This window comes from Rhipicephalus sanguineus, chromosome 3, assembly GCF_013339695.2.
Source record: "Rhipicephalus sanguineus isolate Rsan-2018 chromosome 3, BIME_Rsan_1.4, whole genome shotgun sequence".
Lineage (NCBI taxonomy): Eukaryota > Metazoa > Arthropoda > Arachnida > Ixodida > Ixodidae > Rhipicephalus > Rhipicephalus sanguineus.
In genome coordinates this window covers 213565266-213585604 of record NC_051178.1, presented here as the reverse complement: position 1 = coordinate 213585604, position 20339 = coordinate 213565266, and the positions used below count along the sequence as shown (strand labels likewise).

The following is a 20339-nucleotide window of genomic DNA, read 5'->3' as shown; positions in this document are numbered from 1 at the left end:
CATTGGAATGAGGAGAAATCGGGGACCTCTTTCCCTTTGTTGCCGAAAGGAGGCGCGCGCGGGACGGTGGCCACCTGGCTATACCCAGCACAAACCTGACGCTTTTAACATTCGGTGTTTTAGCGTGTTTAGCAATATCGCAAGGCCCTGTGAGGATTGTGCGGTATTGTAATAGCATATACATAAGTTAGATATAAAGACTTAGTAGTGTTTTATGCATGACGGTTCGGCATGCGGCGTGAAGCTCATAAACACCGCCTTCGGCCTGGGCAACACCGTGGCCTAGGCGATCGTGCCCGCATTTGTCTAAAAATGTAAATCTGCAGTTGCGTGACGCGTGTTGAATTCACCCTTCATTTGCCCTCGAAAGATTAATTAATGTATTTGCGGTCAGCATCATATAAAGAGCAGGTGTCATGTTAAGGGGCATTTTGCATATGAGATCAAGTGAGCCTTCAGAATCTTTTACTACGAACCGCTTATTTGCAAATTCCGTAAACATTTGCGAGAAGACGGATGCTTTGATGTAATGGAATAAAATAACTCTATTTAGGTCTTTCGAGATGTGCACTAGCAGGTGACGCGCCGCTCCCACGTCGGAAAATACAGGATTGAAAGAGAATGCAATGAAGTGGGCGACAGCTTGTGGCCGATGACTACGAAGCCGCTCTTTAACATATTCAAAATAAATAGACTGCAAGATATATACGTTATGGTGCGCCAAGAATTTTATCACAGTATTGGCACGATCTATGAATTTTACATATTTTTGCCTGAAAAAGCTGCTTTAGCTCGAGTATTGTATGGTGCGGCTAAATGATACGAAATAATGTTTCCTCACAAGAACGTTTCCTTTTAAATAGCGCTTCCCATGATTTGGTGACAAATCGCGCATCAAAATGTTTTTCACAAACAAAATTTGTTGTTTGCAACTCGCGATTTTTCCGTGGAATAGCAGTGGCCACATTTTCAAGCGGTCACTATCCTTCGGAGCAGCGAAAAAGCAAATTTTCTCCGTGCACGATTTGTTGCCCGAGATGCATCGCGGCAAAGAGCACTTCTTGCCCATCTGGACAATATAAGTTGTGTAAATAAGGACACGATGAACAAGGATAAGCTATTTCAAATAGGCTAGCATTTAGGCGGCAGGCGTTTCGACTGGCGAACGTATGTGCACGAATGGGGCCTCGTCTGGTTTGGCGTGTTAGTTTTAACGGGTCAGACAGTGACGTCATAGAATATGGTGTCACTCTCAATTCCTGTCATTCCCGAAAGAAGAAACTGGAAAGCAAATGGTTAGGACGCTGAAAAGGAAATGGGCACGACCATTTCACGTTTGTGCACCCAGAGCAGCGCACAAAGTTCTACTTCTGCTACTGCAACAAACAGCATGTCTGTGACGAATGTGACGAATAACGAGAGGCAGAATCAGAAAGGCACATGGTGAGTCAGGGGCGTAGCCAAGGGGAGGGGGGGGGGTTGGGGGGTTCAAACCCCCCCCCCCCCCCCCCGAAAATTTTCAATTTAGCCTGCTTATATATACACGCACGCATACAAACGCACGCACGAACATACATAAAGTATGGTTGAACCCCCCCCCCGAAAAAAATTTCTGGCTACGCCCCTGTGGTGAGTCATGATGGATTGGTCGGTAAACGGGCGTTCAAGGCCAACTCCGGCGATTTTTTGGCCATGTCAAAGTAATGGTGCTTTTATGTTCCTGAGACGCTCCTGTTACGGGCCCGATAGCAGAAATACTCGGCAACTTGGACAATAATTTTAAATAAGCAAAAAAGCGCAACACCGAAACCGAAACCCAACCGAGTGTACTGTCTACGTATGACGTAGACGTTGTTACGAACGAACCGGAAGTCGTGCAAGGCATTCCGGTCACGCCGGCGCGGAGTATGAAAACTGTGACAGCCGGGACGACCAGCGAAGCGCCGGCCAAACCAACGTTGTCTGTCGCCTTGTGCACAGCAGACGCTCGCTGTAGCGGCCTAAGCGCCGAAGTTAGCGGTGCCCTCGGCTGCGTCACTTCCGCCGCCTTGCCAACACTGACGTCACAGACGCAATGTTGCCAATAATTGTGGGAAGCCAGGAGGGCGTTTGCAGACAATCTTTAAAATTCATTTGCAAACAATCTGCGCATGTCTCAAGCCTGTAATTTGGCATAAATGACGGAAACGTGCAAAGGAACGTACCCAGCGAATTTCACTGAGATACATCGACCTCGAAAAATCGCCGGAGTTGGCCTTTAATTAACCTTCACTACCACGCGCCAGCCAGCACGTGTAAACGTTGCAAAGGCGGCTGAACAATTAACTAACACCGTGGGCGGCTGCTTGAATCCATGCGATATGGTGCACGCCCAACGACAACCCATGAAAGGAATTTCTAACCTACCATTGTCAAATGTGTTGCTTTCTTCTTACAAGCATCATATAGAGAGACGTCAACCCCCCTCACCCCCGCTTTCTTTTTCAGGGAATACCTTTTTATTTTTGACTAACCCAGTTCACGTCCGCCACGGTGGACCAGTGGCTAAGGTGTTCGGCTGCTGACCCGAAGATCGTGGGCACGGTGTTCCGTTGTCGCGGGTTCGATTCCGGCCGCGGCGGTCGCATTTCGGTAGAGGCGAAATGGTAGAGGCCTGTGCGATGTCAGTGCACGGTAAAGAACACCAGATAGTCGAAATTTCCGGAGCCCTCCACTACGGCGTCTCTCATAATCATATCGTGGTTTTGGGACGTAAAACACCAGGTGTTATTATTAACCCAGTTTGTCGCGGCGGCCTCAACCAATTTGCCACGGTGGCCTTATTTGTGCACGAGCTAAAATATTTTTGACATTCGTGTTCACCTGTAAACTCATCGCTGTTAGCAGAAGCTATATTTCCTATGTATTTCCATCTGTTGGCTACCGCCACTGAATTTCTTGATGTTGTGCATTTACTTTCAAATCAGATTGATATGTGCGGTTACCCTGATAAAAAAGGAACGGCCAGCAGTCGAAGAGTTGTCGCAAATGCAGCTTTGTAAGCGACGCGGCCCCCGTTGAAGCGGCTGACCTGAAGCCTCGATACACCCAGCGCAGCCTGCCGGAAAAAACGCGAAGCGCGTCGCCATGTTCGGCGAGGAGGCTGCGTGGCGGAGGCGGAACGTCGGTACACCTAACCTATTCTAACACCGTGACCAAGGCGTCCGTGTTGGCTCTCATGTCGCATATGCAACGCAGAACATCTAAACACAACTGAAAAACAGCAAGGACCTTCTCTTCTGTGAAGCACGTCCCATGTTCATATCAGTCGCACGTTTGTCATGAGTGGAACCACTACAGTTTGTTTCGCATCGCCGGCATACCAGTCTTGCTGAAACAGACCAAGTTTTCCGCTCGATTGCGGTGGTTTTGCAGGCTAACTAAACAAAGCTTGAAAGAATGCGGTAATAGTACTTTATTTAGCAGTTTACAAGTTCTAAACCGCCATCACTGTTATCATTTTATTATTAAACAAAACTTAATTCATCCTGCCAAAACTTCATGTGGTTCTCGTTCTCGACTTTCACCGGCACAACCATTGTCATCGCGTGCAGTAACCAGCGTTGCGGGCATCCCCACACCAATTGAAGATGACAGAATGTAGATTGAAATATTCGGTTTAAAAAATTTCTACTCTCTTTCAAAAGAAACCGCTGCAGGGTTGGACACTTCAGACAGTGTGCTTTCTATTGCGACACAAAACAGAAAAACAATAAAGCATGGTAGACAGTCCCCCTAAGTGCTGGCTCAATGAGTACAATATTGTCACCACCGTTACAAGGCCCCTTTAAAGACCGGCGCAAGTGGAGCTAGTAGCTAAGAGAATGCTCTTGAGATCGAGGTCCCTGGTGTGATGCGTGGCTCTGCCGAATTGTGGGATTTTTCTACGAGTGAGCTGTTTGATTTACGGCAAGATGCCACGAAGCCCTTTTCTGGTGTGAATAGGAAAAGAAATGCCTAAAACTGAAAGGAAAGTGTAATTGGTTAGTAGTGCATCAGGCAGTTTTGGGTACTGTAATCAATTATTTCTCTGACTGAAGTAACTGCAATTGTCACCAGTTACTTTTTTTCTATAATGTTTATATACGTAGTGGGTAGGCAAACAGTGCAGTAGATCCCCTAGCCCACCAAGGAGAACCTTGTCTGAAATGCTAGACCTAATGTCATGACAGTGCACTTCAGTCTGCACATGTTAGCAGCAAGACTCTGTGAAAGAAAAGCCAGCACTGCTGACTGCTAGCAAATGCTGTAGTTTGTTAAATGGCTGCAATCACTCACCAGTCTGCATCGCTAGAATGCGCCATTTCCGAGTCCACAAAAGAATGCCACCTGAAAGAGCAATGTTTTGCACTTGTTAGGAGCAAGAGCCAATAAATGCAGAGGAGCCACATTAAAGCTAAATTCTGTGCCATGTGCCTGGCATACTGCTAACAAGTTCTTCTGCCACAAAATGCATGTGAAACAATCCAAACTTGTTAAAAGTATAGCAAAAAGAAAGAAAAAATAACTGATTTTTACTTTCCTTTGGACACCGTAAAAATATTTTTAAAAACATGTCTAGGATATACATTCAAACCTTGATACTATAACAAAGTAGTATTTCACTTTTTACAACTTTGTGTCCACTGAGCCCCATGTATCCTCAATGTAACTAAGCGTCTTTTTCCACAATTTTAATATATAATGATGTTTCGTTACTGCAGCACAGGAAGGCAGAGGCAACAAATTGAAACAGCTGCAGGGGCCAGTGGTCGCATGGTTGAGTTGCACAACAGAGAGCGGCTGCCAAAGCGGAGTAGAGCCTTTTCCGGCCATGGAGAAAGGAAAAATACTAGGAGGGAGTACACAATTCCACAAGAGGCCAACCTCCTCAGACACTGCCCCTCCCACACTCCCACTGCGTGGTGATGCATAGGATTAAGCGTTAGGCTCCTGCAGTGCCCGCAGAAGATGCACCCACAGAAAGCCTTCCCTATCACATGGCTCTCTCCCAAACTTCTTATGACTAGGCTTCTAGACTGCCACATGACACTCCCTCCTAGCCTTTTTCCTTCCTCCATATTTCCAACAGTGGCTAGAGGTATGCTCCCCTCGCCTTCAGAAAAGAGCCTGCACGTCATATTGCATACTACTCAACTGTGCCAACGCAGTCTTTATTCAGCACCGCACAACATGCCGATTGAGTGTTTATGTTATGTCGAGTAACTGTAGAGGCAGTATGGTACTAAATGCAACAACTCTCACTTATCATTCAGGCTGACAAAACTGGCATCGAGCTATCTCGACCGGTAAGAAAAAAAGATGTTGCCACTTGTTTCGAGGTATCAGAGAGCTCAATCTCCATGCTCCCAAACTTGAAAGAAGCTATTCTGGAAAGAAGAGTTCCCAGCAAGGCAATCGGAGCTCACAGTTGTTTCTACAGCAAATGTATTTTCTTTTGAAAAATGCACTGCTACAACAAATTTGAAGTAGCCAGCCACTTTTTTTTTTCGTTTTGTGCTGCTCGCAGTTGCCTAGTGCACTGCCACCAGCTCTATGAATTTATGTGGGTGTTCTGCGATAAATCCGACTTACAAGACTTTTGCCAAACCAATGTGTTCCACGATAAATCCAACTTACAAGACTTTTGTCAAACCAATGCACGGCAGTGATAGAAATTGGCAATGACGTGATAGGTCTTGTTAGAACCTTTGCAGACACGTGCACATGACGCCACAAAATGGAAAACGTGACCACCATGAACAGAGCTGCTGTATTTTAGATGTTGCCCTGCTTTCATTCAATCTTAGGCCTGAGATCTTTTGTTTTTGTGGTTCTTGATGGTGGGCACTCATTGGACTGAGGGACAGCCATTGGTTAGGTTTGGTGAACATAATAGCATTGGTGCTGCACCACTCTTGGTAACATTCGAGGCTTTGATGATAAACAACAGCAGCACAATGGGCGCGACAGCTCCGCTTAGCACTGATGTACTCTGGACTTGCCTTTCTTTTGCCCTTATGCATAACGTGTATACAGCCACTGTGAAGAGGACGTTGCTGGAGCAGCGTCAGGTCATGGTTGCTGGATCTCAAGTAAAAGAAGATATTGCTGAAGCTAGTTCTTTTTGTAATGCCATATTATTTTAAGATTCTTGTGGCCCTTTCCATATGAAAGAAATCCTTGGGAGACCATACCTTGCATAAAAGGGCAAACTTCACTTTAATGAAATAAAAAAAATGAAGTTGCAGATTTTATCAACTTCGTTATAGTGAGGTTTAACTGGGCAACATCCTTTGTTAATGTGGCTTGAAATACTGAATATATGTACATCCTGTACCCTGTCCACAGTGCAAGTACTTGAGGTGAGCGAATGCCAGGACTACCCGCTGCGCGACTATGTTCTGCTTCGCAAGGAGTCCGAAAGGTGGCGCTACTAACTTTGACTCGGTAGGCTGCCTTGATGACCGCGCACATCGAGGCACTCTACGGCCCGTTCAAGCGGACGCAATGTCACCGTGTGCACAGCGGCCGGAGCCTGCACCTACTGAGGAAGTTAACCAGTGTGCATATAGCAAATATGATGAATGCAATGGTGCCTGAAGTATTTAGTACAAGAAATAGCGCCCTCATATCACCTTCAGTCAACTGATACGGTCACTGAGGCGAAGCACATCCATTTGTCAAACGTTCACTACCATGGCGATTACATTTCGAAACGAGTGGAATGCAGGAATATCGTGTTTCTTTTGATTTCTTGTGCACCTAAGAATCCTAAATAATCTTAATTCAGAAACTCAAAATGCCACACCGGATCTCCAACTTGCAAGTCCTTTGACATTAAACATCATAACTATAGAATTAAACAAACCAATGGCAATGCTGGTTTCACTTTATTAACTCTTTCCAGCACGGTGATCACCCACGGTAACCACCTTTTCCTCATTTTTATTTCTCTTGAAGCACACGAGCCCCTCGCATCAGATTTTATGCGGCACGTTTTTAAAGCTTTCAACATAGTAAAAGAGATGATGCCACTTCGTTTGGGCTTCACTGTTACGGGTTACGTCTGTTTTCATCCGGCTGCCATCATCTTCAAGGTGCGCTAAACGATGAACCCGAGATACTTTTACAGAAATGAAAGTATGTCCAGTTCTTATTAAGTTGATAGCTTAGGACAACACGTTGTATAAGTAGCTAATACTAAGGAATCCAGAAATTAAGCACTGTACTCAGTCAGCACAGAGCACTGTGTCGCTGAAGTTGGTGGCCACGGTGGTCATGGTGGGCACGGTGGGCACGGTGGTCATGCACGGTGACCACCGTGCATGAAGGGTCTTAGAAGGCTGGTAATATATGATTTTTTAGATGCAAAGCATCTCTTGCTCGGGGGTATGTCCCGCGGTGGGCTAGTCCGTACTCACACTACGCATGCGCCCTCCTTCTCTCTCTCCAACAGCTGCGCGTTACTCTCTCCACGGGAAAGGAGGGAGGAGGTGAACCGGCCAAGCGGGTTCCCTCTGAGCTGCTTGTCCGCAGGAGAGTCGGCGGGGGAGCAGGAGGGTGGCGCGGTGTGCTTCCAAGGGGGGGGGGGGGGGACGGACGGACGGACGTCTGAGGCGGGGGTGACCCGCGGCTGCTTGTCTCACTTTCCTGCTGTGGGGGTGCGAACGGGTATCTGTCCTGCTGTGTACAGCATTCCTCCCGGTTGCTGCTGTTTGCCGGCTCCAGAAGCGGGTTTTGAGGAGAGGGTTTCTGGCTCTCTGGGTGCCTTTGCGACGAGGCTGGCGGCGAGATGGCCACGGTTGTCTGCTGGGCCGACTTTCCTGGCAGGGATGAAGGAGGGGTAGTGGGGAGTGCTGTCATGGCGCTCGCCTGACCTTTCCTGGCTTTGCCTGGGTGTGGTGCATTCTTCCGGGCGGTCAGAGCCCTGGCGGCCTTTCGGGTGCGTGTGCGGTATGCATGCGCGACTCTCCTCCTTCGAATAACAGAGAGCTGAGCTAGTTGGTAAGTATTCATTCTAAAAAGACAGGGCGTGCAAACATAGACACAAGAAAGAAGTCAGGACACCACAAACGCCTCCTCCTTCCCTCTCTTCAACAGCTGCGCGTTACTCTCTCCACTTCTCTACCAGCACGTGCTTGCGCTTCCCCTGCGTTCTCGTTTCTGCTATTGCGGCACAAGCGCTACTCTCATCCTCTAAGCGGGTAGAGCGCAGCGCGAATTTCAAGATCCACCCACTGCACCTCAAGTACTACACGCTGCTCAATAAAGACCTTCGTTAACCGTTTCACCTTCATATACAATAACACTGTTAATACAAAGTTAATAACACCGTTAATAATGATCCGAGGTCGGTAGCATGCCCAACGAACGTCAACGGAACGCGATCGTGCAAGTGCTCCGGCATCGCATCGCCTCATGGTCCCCTTTGGCCGGAGATGGTGTAATTTTATTGGTGCTTGAAGGATAAGTTTTGCGAAATACTTTAATGAGCCTTCAAGATTGAGATGGATGTGTGATATATACAATGTCCCCGTGCTCCTGCAGGGAAAAAAGCGCTGTTTTGCAGCCTTCCACCGAAACTCACTCGTAGACCCTTACTGCATGGTGGTCACCTCAGGTGACCACCTCATATCTTTTGATCTAAAGGTGCCCATTTTTTTTTTTTGCTTGTGAGAAAATCATTTTCTCAAAAGTAATTCACCGTTTTTTGCATGAAACTCTGTTTTCTGCCAAAAATGCAGTTCTGTGCATGAAAGAGTTAAAGGAGCATTCCGGTCCAGGGGCGTAGCCAGAAATTTTTTTCGGGGTGGGGGGGGGGAGGGGGTTCAACCATACTTTATGTATGTTCGTGTGTGCATTTGTATGTGTGCGTGTATATATACGCAAGCAAAACTGAAAAATTTCGGGGGGGTTGGAACCCCCCATCTGAAGAACTTATGTAAATTCCAAGTAAAACCATGGTGCAAGAAACGTCCTTTGCAGCACGCGGTTTTTTTGTGGTATCGCACGCCTCCATGCCTGAAGCCTTTCTTCGTTGGCTGGCGGCGTGAAAAGCACGTATTTCTCTTTGCAAGATTTGTAGCCACTGTTGCAAAAGGGCACAAAGCACATGCCCATTCTTCCACGACATAGAAACACTTGGCCACTACGTATTACATTTTCAAAAACGACCTCAAAAAGCAATGGCAGCAGCAAGAAAAAGTGCGTGCACTGCACAGCTAATGTAGCATGTGGACTGTGAAGGCCAAACTCGATATGCATGGAAATGCACTGCACAGCGACGAGTGACGCTATGAGCGATGAAACGGGCCGTTCGTGCAACGTGTCGCGTGGTCGATATCGCACGATAACTCGGTTTTTCAGATTTGGAAACCGTCGCCAACGTGCTGGAGGTGCTTTGCGGAATTTGCCGGCAGCCCGCCACGGTCCTCAGTCTGGCGCGCCATCTCTCGGCACGCGGAAAACGAGAACATAAATCCGCCTCTCCCCAACAAGCACTCCCTCCGCATCGTTTGCTCACCTAAAGTACTTCTTACACCGTGATCCTGTCCTCCAAGGCTTTTATTCAAGAGCAGTGAAAAGAAAAAGTCACAGTTTCACTGCAAGGGCGAAGCAATGAACACAATAGCAACAAATTGGAATGCATTAGGAAGTAGGGCTTGTGGGGATCGAAAGCAGCTCGTGCGTTGTGCCGGCCTCGAGTCAGCTCGATTGCCAGGCCACAAACTGTGCTCACCCTGCTTCTCCCTCCCACCACCCTCATCATCAGGACTCCCCTCGAGCTCTCTTCTGGCAGGTGCTCGTTCACTCACAGCTCTGCGATGAGTTGGCTATGCGGTGCCTTTGCATGTGACTTGTCATTTGTGTGCTTGGCGGACCCTTTCTGTCTGTGGCTCGCATGCTCAATTACCATTGCAGGAAGCCTCCCTTTTGCCCAGAATCCACGACTACCACACTGTGTCACACTCCACGTTAATAACCCATGTTTGTTGACAATCTGCTTTGAGCGACTTTTTGTGCCGTGTCGGAGAGTCGACGAGCCCAGCCATAGTGTCCTCGTGCACTTCAAATTGAAGGAGCATCACATTCTTGTCTAACTGTGCACGTTGGGTAAGCCTCATGCAAACATATCTGCGCAGGCTCACAGCTGACTTCTTTAGCATCTGACCTGGCATACCGTATGACATTCCGCCACTAGTAAAGACAACACACACAAGAAAGACACGAACACGACCACCTGGCATAACTCAACCAAACACTGGTGCAAGAAAATGCGGCTGCTGCATTGAGCGAAACAACCTTCGCAATGTCTGCAAACTTAGTGGTGAGAACACAGCACATACAAAGGTACAAGCCGTCGGCTGATCCCTGTCAAAATAAGACCAGTGCAAAATAAGTTGCTCCAAGTACACAGTTCCTGTCAGAGCAACGCAACCCCCCCACCTCCGTCCAGGATCCCCCCCATGGGCCTTTCGTGCGACTTCATATGGAGCCTCAGGGTGATGCCGACAATGCACCTGCAGTGTTCATAAATTGCTACTGCAATACAATTAAGTTTCGGTGTTTTACAGGCCAAAAGCATCATAGGGCAAGCTGCACTGGTAGGGAATTTCGATCCTCTAAAGTCCTTGAACCGTTTCATGGTCAATGAAATATATGGCTCCATGTTCATGTCCGGAAAGGCTGATACTGTACTTCTATGGTGCTGTCTGTGCATTTGAAAGACAAGACAATTTTTCAACTCCTTTTTTTTTTTTTGCCCAGCAAGTGCCATCACCCTGTGGGATGCAATGAATTTTTTCTTGTGCTGTTGATCTTCAGTTTCCATTACAAGGTTTCCATTCCAGCACATCTGCTATTGTTCATGAATTCGCACATGTGCAGATGCACGGCAGTACATTTTGGTTCCTCCTGGCAGGCAGTTTCTGTTAACATACCAACTGATGTTTATCTGGTTTCTAATCTCTTGAAGGGCAACTAACCGATACTGCTTACAGGGGGGTAAATATGGCATTCGAGGAGAGGGTGCCAGAATGTACAAATGATGTCACCATTTGTGAACGATACTGTCACACCTGGCCTTGTGCTAAACTGAATAAAAAAAAAATGGATGGCCTGTCAATAGGATGCAGTGCAGTTTTCTCACTCATTTGGTCTCCCCGATGAGTGTAGCACCATAGTTTTCTTGTGTGTGCTCCTGCAATGGGTTCCTCTGCCACAAGTGAGTCAAGCGGTTCGATGTGGACTGCCTAAATGCCAAATTGGAATCAGATTTATAGGATGTCAGCCGCTGACACGAGGAGTCACTAACTAGTTGGAACTCTTTGTGTGGTGTGCCCAAATTTTTCCACTGTGCAGCCAAACCAACGAGCCCGCCTTTCCGTCTTGTTGTGGAACAATGAATCCAATCAAGGAGCAACAGCTCAGAAGCGAGTGCAGCATGGCGATTCTAACTGGTACAAAGGTGACAGCAATGTCGTGTGTGCATTTTCCTAAGCTCGTAAACATATTTATTCCAATCCACAATGATTTTTATATTAAGTTTCTTTGTCACTTCAATTTTTGGTATTTATGTATAAACAACGCACCTATGCACATGGAAAATATTTTTTGTGGCTTGTTTCTCTAAGAAAAGAAAAATCGCCAGGCCTGCGCAGAACACGCAGCACAGTCACAGCAAAAGCTGAAAGAGCGGCCTTTCTAGAGCCCGTTCTCAACGCTCTTGGGGCAACTAATAAAAGTACACATGCAAGGTACCCACTAAGCTGTAATCCACCGAAACTTTCATGAAGTAGGGAAGCACCCACTGTGCCATTATTCGTCATTCTGCGGATAAGCGAAGGCATTATGGCTGATATGACGATGAGGAATTATGGCTGAGCCTTTTATAATGGGTTTGAAGCATTCAATGACCCACTCGATGCGCCATTCGCATTGTGTGATGCCTGGTAGTTATTTTACTCCTTTCTAAGACACTACATTACATATGTTAACACGATTCCTTGCCGACATGACACTTGTATTAGGTGTTTTTGCGAAGGAGTTTCAAACACCAGCGTGGCTCTGTGGTAGAATACTCGACTGCCATGCAGAGGGCCCGGGTCCCCAGAAATTTTCTCATTTCATTTATCCAAAAATCCCGGTTCCTAGAATCTGTTTCTAGAAATTTTATCTTCTTTCTCGCAATAGTGATTACAGACACCAGTGGCAAAATCAGTTCTTGTTGTGATCTCATAACAGCTTTCGCTGTAATATATAAGGGCCTTGTGGGATGCGTAGTCGGTGATGGACGGATCCCAACATAAAACAAAATGATGTTTATTAACGTAGTAGCAGCAGCAGGGCAAGCATGCCGATGCTGCGCTTCGAAAGGTTAGAGAAACAAACATGAAACCAAGCTTGGTAGTTTGGGTTATATAGCCAGCGGTGGTGACGTAAGCCTCCGACGGAACGGCGTGGCGCTGTCTTTTATCGGAAGCGTGTTGCAGCAGGTAGCTGTGTCACGCCGGGCTAATCAATGACGAGGCGGAGGCTGCGCCGGTCTGTGCGCAGTGGTCGCCACAGCCTCAAACACCATTACTGCCACCAGAGCCATGGCCGAGAGCACAGAGTGGCTGCTTACCAATGGCTAGGTGGGTGGAAGCAAAGAATAACAGCCACCACCGGTGGTATCTGTCGCCCAGGTTGACGCCATCACTTCATCTTGGAAAGCGAGGTTGTGGGCACGGAACCTTACCCACTGTTAGAGGTGCTAGCTTGGTTGAGGATGATACCCAGTAAGAGTGGCTGACGTTTCCAGAATTTTTTTCTTATTTCGCTCGATAGCGGCGGCGGACACTACCCCACTGCCATTATGACCTGATAACAGCTTTTGCTGTAAAAACAGACCTCATGGGCTTACATTTTGTGAAAAAGTGACACACAAAGGGTTACAATGGGTGTTATTGCGTTTCGCTCCCATCGTAATGCAGCTGCTGTGCCTGGGAATCAAACCCACGTCCTCAAGCGCAGCAGCACAACACCCTAGCCATTAAGCTCAAATTTACATTGCGAAATACAAGATCGCAGAAGTCCTTTGAGTTATGCAGGATTTCGAAATAACCAAGTTTGAATTAATGAGGTTTTACTGTATTACCCTAACATCGATTCATCATTTTTTTTTAAGTTTAAAAGCTTGTTATACAGGCTTTTATGCTCTAGGTTTAGTAAATTTTAAAACACAATGTATTTTACAAGTTATCACTTGTATTCTACCAAAAGTCAAATCCTGCTACTACTCAAAGTTGCCTGCACTCCCCTTTGAACCAAAAAGAATGACATTTGCATACGCCTTGTTTTAACTTTAAAAATATTGTGCAGGTTAGTTAGGTCATGACAAATATGCTCATTTTTCTTAAAAATATGTGACATATGCTATCTGTCGCTTTGAAATTATTCGACCAAAGCACTATTCACTTCGAATTCACTTCAGACCTAAAATTTACTATATTCGCACAAGCCTAGATAGAACACACGACAAGCAATGGAGTGAATAACTCTAACGATCAGGCACAACAAGCAGTACGGAACAGACGGCAAATAGGTTGCAAAGGACGAAAGTGGAGACCCCGTGAGGCATACAGCAGGTGGTCTATCAGAGTGATTGGATCGGCGCCAAGTGAAGGGAGGCCAACACAAGAGGCTTTCCGCCTTCTGCAGTGGATATGCTGAGAAAAGACTGTGCTACGAGCCCTCAGCTCTTGTAGTCTTCGTGCAGGTTTGGTGCACTGAGACCAACTAGCAAAACCTCTAAAAAAAAAAAGTTTCTTTATCTGCTCCCTAACAAGACATCTTATTGCAAATCGGCACGCTTGCAGCCCATGTGCATGCCCACTCACCGGCCAAGCATGGCTACAGTGGCTTGCTCCAGGTCTTCCTCCACAGAGCCCCAGGGCCTCAGCTCCTCCAAGAGGCATTCCAAGTGCTGGCACAAGGACTTGCACAGTCTACGCGTAATACACACGGTCACTACTCACTTCAAGCTGCACTGAAAGGATGCTAAGCCACAGTTCATTGTTCTTGGGTTTATTACTTTCTTCATGGAACTTTTTTTCCCATTTTTATTTTAAGCGCATATTTTTGGCTTTTACTGATGAGTATATACGGCTAAGAACATTTTACTTCTTTTAGCAAATACACATTCCTTTTTTGTAAAAATATTATATAAAATGACAAGCAGACCCTTCATTCATTCAGGCATTCAAAATGACATGTTTAGTCCAAGGAAACACACACCCACAAGTATTACAAGCAAGACGAGGGCTACTGAGTCCACACAGCAATCCACCCCCTGGCACTCGGACATGTCCTTCAGAATGGTCAGGAACATTTGAGTAAAAGAGTTACTCATGCTCCCACAAGTTGAAAGAACTGATCTCTTTTTGCTAAAACCGAATTCAGCAAAATAAATTTGGCAGACTTTTATCTTTCTTTTCAATTCAGACCAAGAATACTGACCCCCATTAAATCATAACAATAGTAAGAATCAAAGGTTATGCATTAACGTTATTCCTTCGATACACCCCAATATTTTAAGCGCCGCAGTGCAGGGCTCCAAATTAGTTTCAACCAGCTATTTCCTTCAATGACAGTGTCAACACACAAAAATGAGTTGAAGTAGCAGGAACGTAGTGTTGAATGTAAGTGGTGCCCTCTGCTAACAAATGGTGGCATCGCATGTGCCTTTGCAGTAGCACTTTTGATGTAAAGTCATCTTTTCATGGCTGCTAGCAGACGTATTTTTCTGTATTTTTTAGAAAGCTTGAAGAGAATATGCAACTTGAACATCAGTGTTAAAAAGATTCAGTTCTTTTTATGAAAAAACAAGGTATCACTCATTTCGCAATATGAAAAATTACTTGCTGCCTGTCGTCATGGTAACTGAAGAGGCACGAATAAGCACAGCCTTATGATGCCAATAATAAAGGAAGGAAAAGCATGTGGGGCATCATTTGCAGCTTTTAATTAGCACAGTAATCATAGGACAGAGGGAAATTAATAAACAGCACGCATTCTGTGTCCTTTCTACCTGCCTGTCTTCCATCGTTTTCTGGGCTGCAGACTCATAAGTCTGCTGGGTGAGCGTATTGCCACGTGCGCTTTTGTTATTTTTATGTAACTAGTCCGTTGTACGCGTAGCCGCTGCCTTGCGCAAGCCACACCCTAATGTCTGGAAACCTTCCAGGTTATGTTAGAATATTCTTATAGGCTTGAGCGTGAAAACGCGAACAGCTGAGATTATTCTGGATCTAACGCGGCCACCAGCGATAAGGCTCGAATGTTCGATGCCGCATGTACCGTATTTACTCGAATCTAGGCCGCCCTCGATTGTAGGCCGACCCCCGAAATTCACAAGGCCAGAAAAAAAAACTTAAGTCATTGTACTCGAACCTAAACCGACCCCCCCACTTTCGCACATCGCAAGCTGCAAGTGGATTCGATCGCCAACATGGTCAGCGAGGAAGTCCGCCAATCGCTAGGAATCCCTGAACCACCACAGCCTCAGCCGCAAGCCTTGAGTTACGCTGCTGCAGCCTGACGCACCACCCCTTCCCCCCCCCCCCCCTCCAGCCGCAGTACTGTTGCCAGACGCTGCCGCCGTCACCAACGCCATACCGCCCGCCTGTCAGCAAGCACTACACCCCGACGAAGACCGACGTTTGGTGCACCCCCGACCACCGCCCCCTCTGCTACCATTGCACAGAAGCTGGCCACACCTACTGCCGCTGCCAGTACCAACAGATGGGACTGCGTGGGTTCGCCATCGATGCGCCGCATCTGCAGCAGGGTGAACGACCATGTGGCATCGCCGACTATCTCGCAGGAGCGCACTGGACCCCCCAAGTACCTTCCCGATCGCCGTTGCCAGGACACTATGTCTCTCCCCAACGCAGACCATACGCTGGCGCAATGTGGGGCCGGTCACCTAGCCCGTACACGGAAAACTAAGGGCAGCAACCGATGGAGGTGCGGTTGCTGTACGACGAAATACCGAAAATCCTCTGCCACCGCCGCCGCAACGATATCTTAAGAACACGACGCAAACCAGACTGAGCCCTGACGATGAAATCTCGGGGCCTGAAGAAGACCTGTCGAGGCGACGTAGAAGCAGTGAGACAAGCCGACCTAGCCGTGACCCAACGCCGCGACTTAACCGCAACGCAAGACGACGGACTAGCGACCTCGACGTACTATTCGACGGCCACAACGTCACCGACGAAGAAAACCTCGATGCGACTTTCTACCTTCAGCGCGCCGAGAAGCCCGACAACTTGCCCGCCTACACATCAAAAATCAGCAGACAATCGACAGTCGCCGTTACAATCTTCGACGATGCTTCGTGGAAAACCAGCCCGGTGACCGTGTTTGGGTCTGGATGCCGATATGAACTTCTTCGGCAATACTTCGGGCCATACAAGGTGCTTCGATGTCTTGGCGCTCTAGACCACGAGGTCATCCCGGACGGCATCACAAACTCTCAGCGGCGCCGTGCACAACCTGAAGTCGCCCATGTCGTGCGCCTTAAGCCATTTTATACGTGTTAGCGAACCATAGGACTCTGTTTTTTTTCCTTTATCATTGTACTTTATTTGTGCATGCACTTTTTTTTCCCCTTCCGTGTCCTGTTACAAGCATCGGGACGATGCTTTTTCAGAGGAGGTCAGTGCCACACGCACTTCTTATTTTTATGTAACTAGTCCGTTGCACGCATAGCCGCTGCCTTGTGCAAGCCGCGCCTTAATGTCTGGGAACCTTCCAGATTATGTTAGAATCTTCGTAAAGGTTGAGTGTGAAAACGTGAACAGCTGAGATTATTCTCGATCTAACGCGGTCACCAGCGATAAGGATCGAATGTTCGATGTCGCATGTATCGTATTTACTCGAATCTAGGCCGCCCTCGATTGTAGGCCGACCCCCGAAATTCGCAAGGCCAGAAAAAAAACAAACTTAGTCATTGTACTCGAACCTAAGCCGACCCCCCTACTTTCGCACATCGTTTTTTCGAAAAAAAAACATCGGCTTAGATTCGAGTAAATACGGTATAAAAGTCAACGAGCTTTGCTGCAGATCAGTTTATCGACGGCCGACGCTCTGTTCGCCGCTATCAGTGTACAGTGTGTATACCTATAGGTTGACACTCCGTTGTCACAACTCCTAGTCACAAGTTTGGCCAAATAGAGTTTAGTCTAATACGCCGTCTGCTGCCTTCGTCGACGTCACAATCCCGTGACAGTATACTACACAGCTTGAGCTCGGCAGCCGTAGGTCCAGCTGCCGAGAAACCTCAACAGGAACAAGACATGCCAGCACTGATCACAAGCAAGAGCACATGCTCAGTCCAGACACCGCTTCAGCAGTGAATCGCAAATACTTACGCCTGAACTTGCGGTGTGAGACCCCGTGTCTGTAGAACCAAGACCTCCTGGAAAGAAGGATGTGTGTTCAGGTGTTCTTGTGACACTGTCCTCCACGTGAAATCTTCGCACGGTTGCTCAAGCACTGAACCCCTGCATGGACATTTCAAAAGTTAGGGTTATAGCATAAAACGAAGCGCTAATACAGCTGTTAGATGAAGCAACTGCCACTTGTCTTTGGCACCAGCAGACAAAAGAAAACCTTCTTTTGGAGGAAATGCCAAGATCAAGGATTCTCAAACTTTCTTGCCATGGAACCTTTTTTGCCTCATACTTTAAACAGAAAACAGGGGGAGTCTTGCTGCACACTAAAACTGCGAGAGTGCCAACTTGTCGGCCATGGCAAAGTAGCATTGCTGCCACATCTTGTGTGCAGTGCCTTAGCCAGAAATTTTCTTTCATGCATGGCCTTCAGTGGGAAGTGGGTCCAGTATCCTATAATGAACAGTTCTGTTTAATTGGGGAGAAAAGACACAATCACTGAATAACAGGCGAAACCGTTATTTACAGTTCAGCCTGCTAATCTCTAATCTTGAAGGCCATTGCTTTTGATAAACTTGTGCTAAGACAAGCAATTTTCTTGCTGTACTGCACCACACACCGTAACAGCATGCGTGCCATCTATACGACTGCCTCACTATAAAAGGAGCATGCCATAAATGACGTCATCAAGCAAAGAAAGCGCCAATCAGATGTGCTGCAGCAAAGTCTTTTATCCAGCCACATCAATAACACCAAGCACTAATGCCCACACTGGCACCTCTTGTGGTCATTGAAATGCTTGCTGTCTGTTTTTATTATGGAATCAAACAAGTACGGTAGCAAACCTGCCCATAGCAAAAGCTGTGCTGTGTCTGCACTGATGCGTCTGAATCATTAGTAATGCACGCTGTTTAAAGGACATACATCGTGATGTGTCGGCAACAAGAGTGGACCAGGCAGAAGCAACCAGACTTGAAAATGATTCGCCGATTTCAGAACCTTCAAGTTGATCCCCAATGAGGTGCTAAAAAAGGCACACCTGAGTATGAATTAAAGGTGCTCAGAGCAGCCACTGCAGGCCCGCAAGTCACACAGTGATTAGTCCTAAGCACTGCTGCTGAGTAAGTCTGCCTAAGTGCGAATTTGGTGTGGCATTGCCAAAATGGTCTTGTTAAACTTTATACGCTGCAGGTAATTTCTTCCTTAAATGATGTGGGCTAGGGTGGCCAGAGCCCTCAGCAAGGACATGGAGGCCTTTACTAATCGGAAGCCACAGCCAGCCTGCTAGCTGTTCTAGCGAACGTGAGCACGCCCTCTTCATCCTCCCCTGTTCTTATTTGCAGCATCCAGCACCCCCTCAGCCAACAAATTGGGGAAGCAAAAGATGAAATGGGACGGAATCCAATTTATTCTGACTGCTCAAGAACGCAGTACAAGAACCCCCGCCTGGATGACTGAAAGTGGTTTTGGCATGAAAAGGTTTACCAGAACTCACGCACCTAGCACCAGCCTTGACAGCTTCTAGCGCCTGTAGACAGGAATCCATGGCAGCATTCAGCTGAAGTCTGATCAGCTCCTGCATGATCAGGCAAAAGTGAAAAAAAGTCCCTTGCTGCCACAGATGTGTATTTCGATGAGATCAGAGAATAACTTTACTTTGAAATAGTTTCAAATATAGCCGATTTTATAGGGATAGTGACACGAAAATTTGCAGTTGTTTTTTTGCGTATAATGAAAGGCCAAGCCCTCAAGAGTCTAGAAAATGCACTGCTAAGCGTGAGTGCACCCTGAAAAAGTAATTACGGCATGTTTTTAAAAGCTAGTTTTGGTTCCTACTGTACCCTGACGTCACAACACGGCATGAGTTTCTTGCCACGTGCTCGCGCAAGATATCGTGACATTTCCACGGCCGCTCCGAACCGTAGCTCCGTCGGTGATGCACAAGCGACCATTTTGAATGTTTTGGTGACACACAAGCAGCCATCTTGGATATTCTGGCATCTGACATCATCACAACTAGCCAGATTGCTGCATGAAATCACCAGAATTAGCACTGTAGCCTGACGTCAAGCTAGTTTCTATGTCGGTAGGTGCGCCATGGGAAAATTGATTTTAATATCAGAATAAAATACCTTATCAGCATTTGCTGAGCTTCACACTTGCTCAGAGCCATCTCTTTATACAAGAGATTTCTATGGCAGAGTAAACTCGCCTTCGAAAAATGGTGTCAGTACTCCTTTAACTGTCAGGAATAATTAGAAAAATAATCCCTCAGGACTTCCATTCTCTTGCATAATCCCAGTACACAGACAGTCAGGATAACTTAAAGTAGCAGCTTAACTCCACATTCAGCTATAGCGAGGTCAACCTTGCGCAACTATGAGGTGAAGCATCCTGGATTTACACAGGAGCAAACACCGCACTCTCATAGAGCATAAGGCTAAGTGCCGATACCTGCATTGGATATGCAAGTATGAGCCATATGTGGAAAGAATGAAAGAAAAAAATATGCAAAAAAATATAACAAAGAATAAAATAATTTTAAATATTCACCGGCGATTACGATACTGCCTAATGCGAATTCTGAGTGCAGCTGTGTAGATGTTTTGATTTTGCGATAAGTTGTGGCGCGACTGCCTCCCTAACCAGGAGACCCTGGAACCTACGTAGTGCGTGGGCGCGTTCCACAACAGCCGTCGCAGACAGGCCTCTGTTCACGCAGTGCTTTATTTCCCTATATGGTATCGGTGGACGCCCTCGCCGCAAACCTCAGTGATGACGTCATCGGCCACCGCATGACGACACACACTACCGTGGTGCTGTGGAACCTGTTGCCTCGCCGCTGTTGTTCCCTCCTTCTTGTTCTCTCCTTGCTATCGC

The 20339-nt window shown here is 46.9% G+C and overlaps 1 protein-coding gene across 2 annotated transcripts in view; it reads right to left on the bottom strand.

Annotated features, from left to right (window-relative positions):
- The window catches only part of LOC119388269 (conserved oligomeric Golgi complex subunit 1), a 98782-nt gene that overhangs the window by 36013 nt on the left and 42430 nt on the right, over window positions 1–20339 (bottom strand). For both annotated transcript variants that reach the window (XM_037655947.2, XM_049413895.1), the window contains exons 13-16: window positions 18959–19035; window positions 17439–17570; window positions 13902–14009; window positions 4318–4368 (exon numbers count right to left, since the gene is read on the bottom strand). In XM_037655947.2, coding sequence (XP_037511875.1) covers window positions 4318–4368; window positions 13902–14009; window positions 17439–17570; window positions 18959–19035 — 368 coding nt within the window. The remainder of the gene's footprint in view (window positions 1–4317; window positions 4369–13901; window positions 14010–17438; window positions 17571–18958; window positions 19036–20339) is intronic.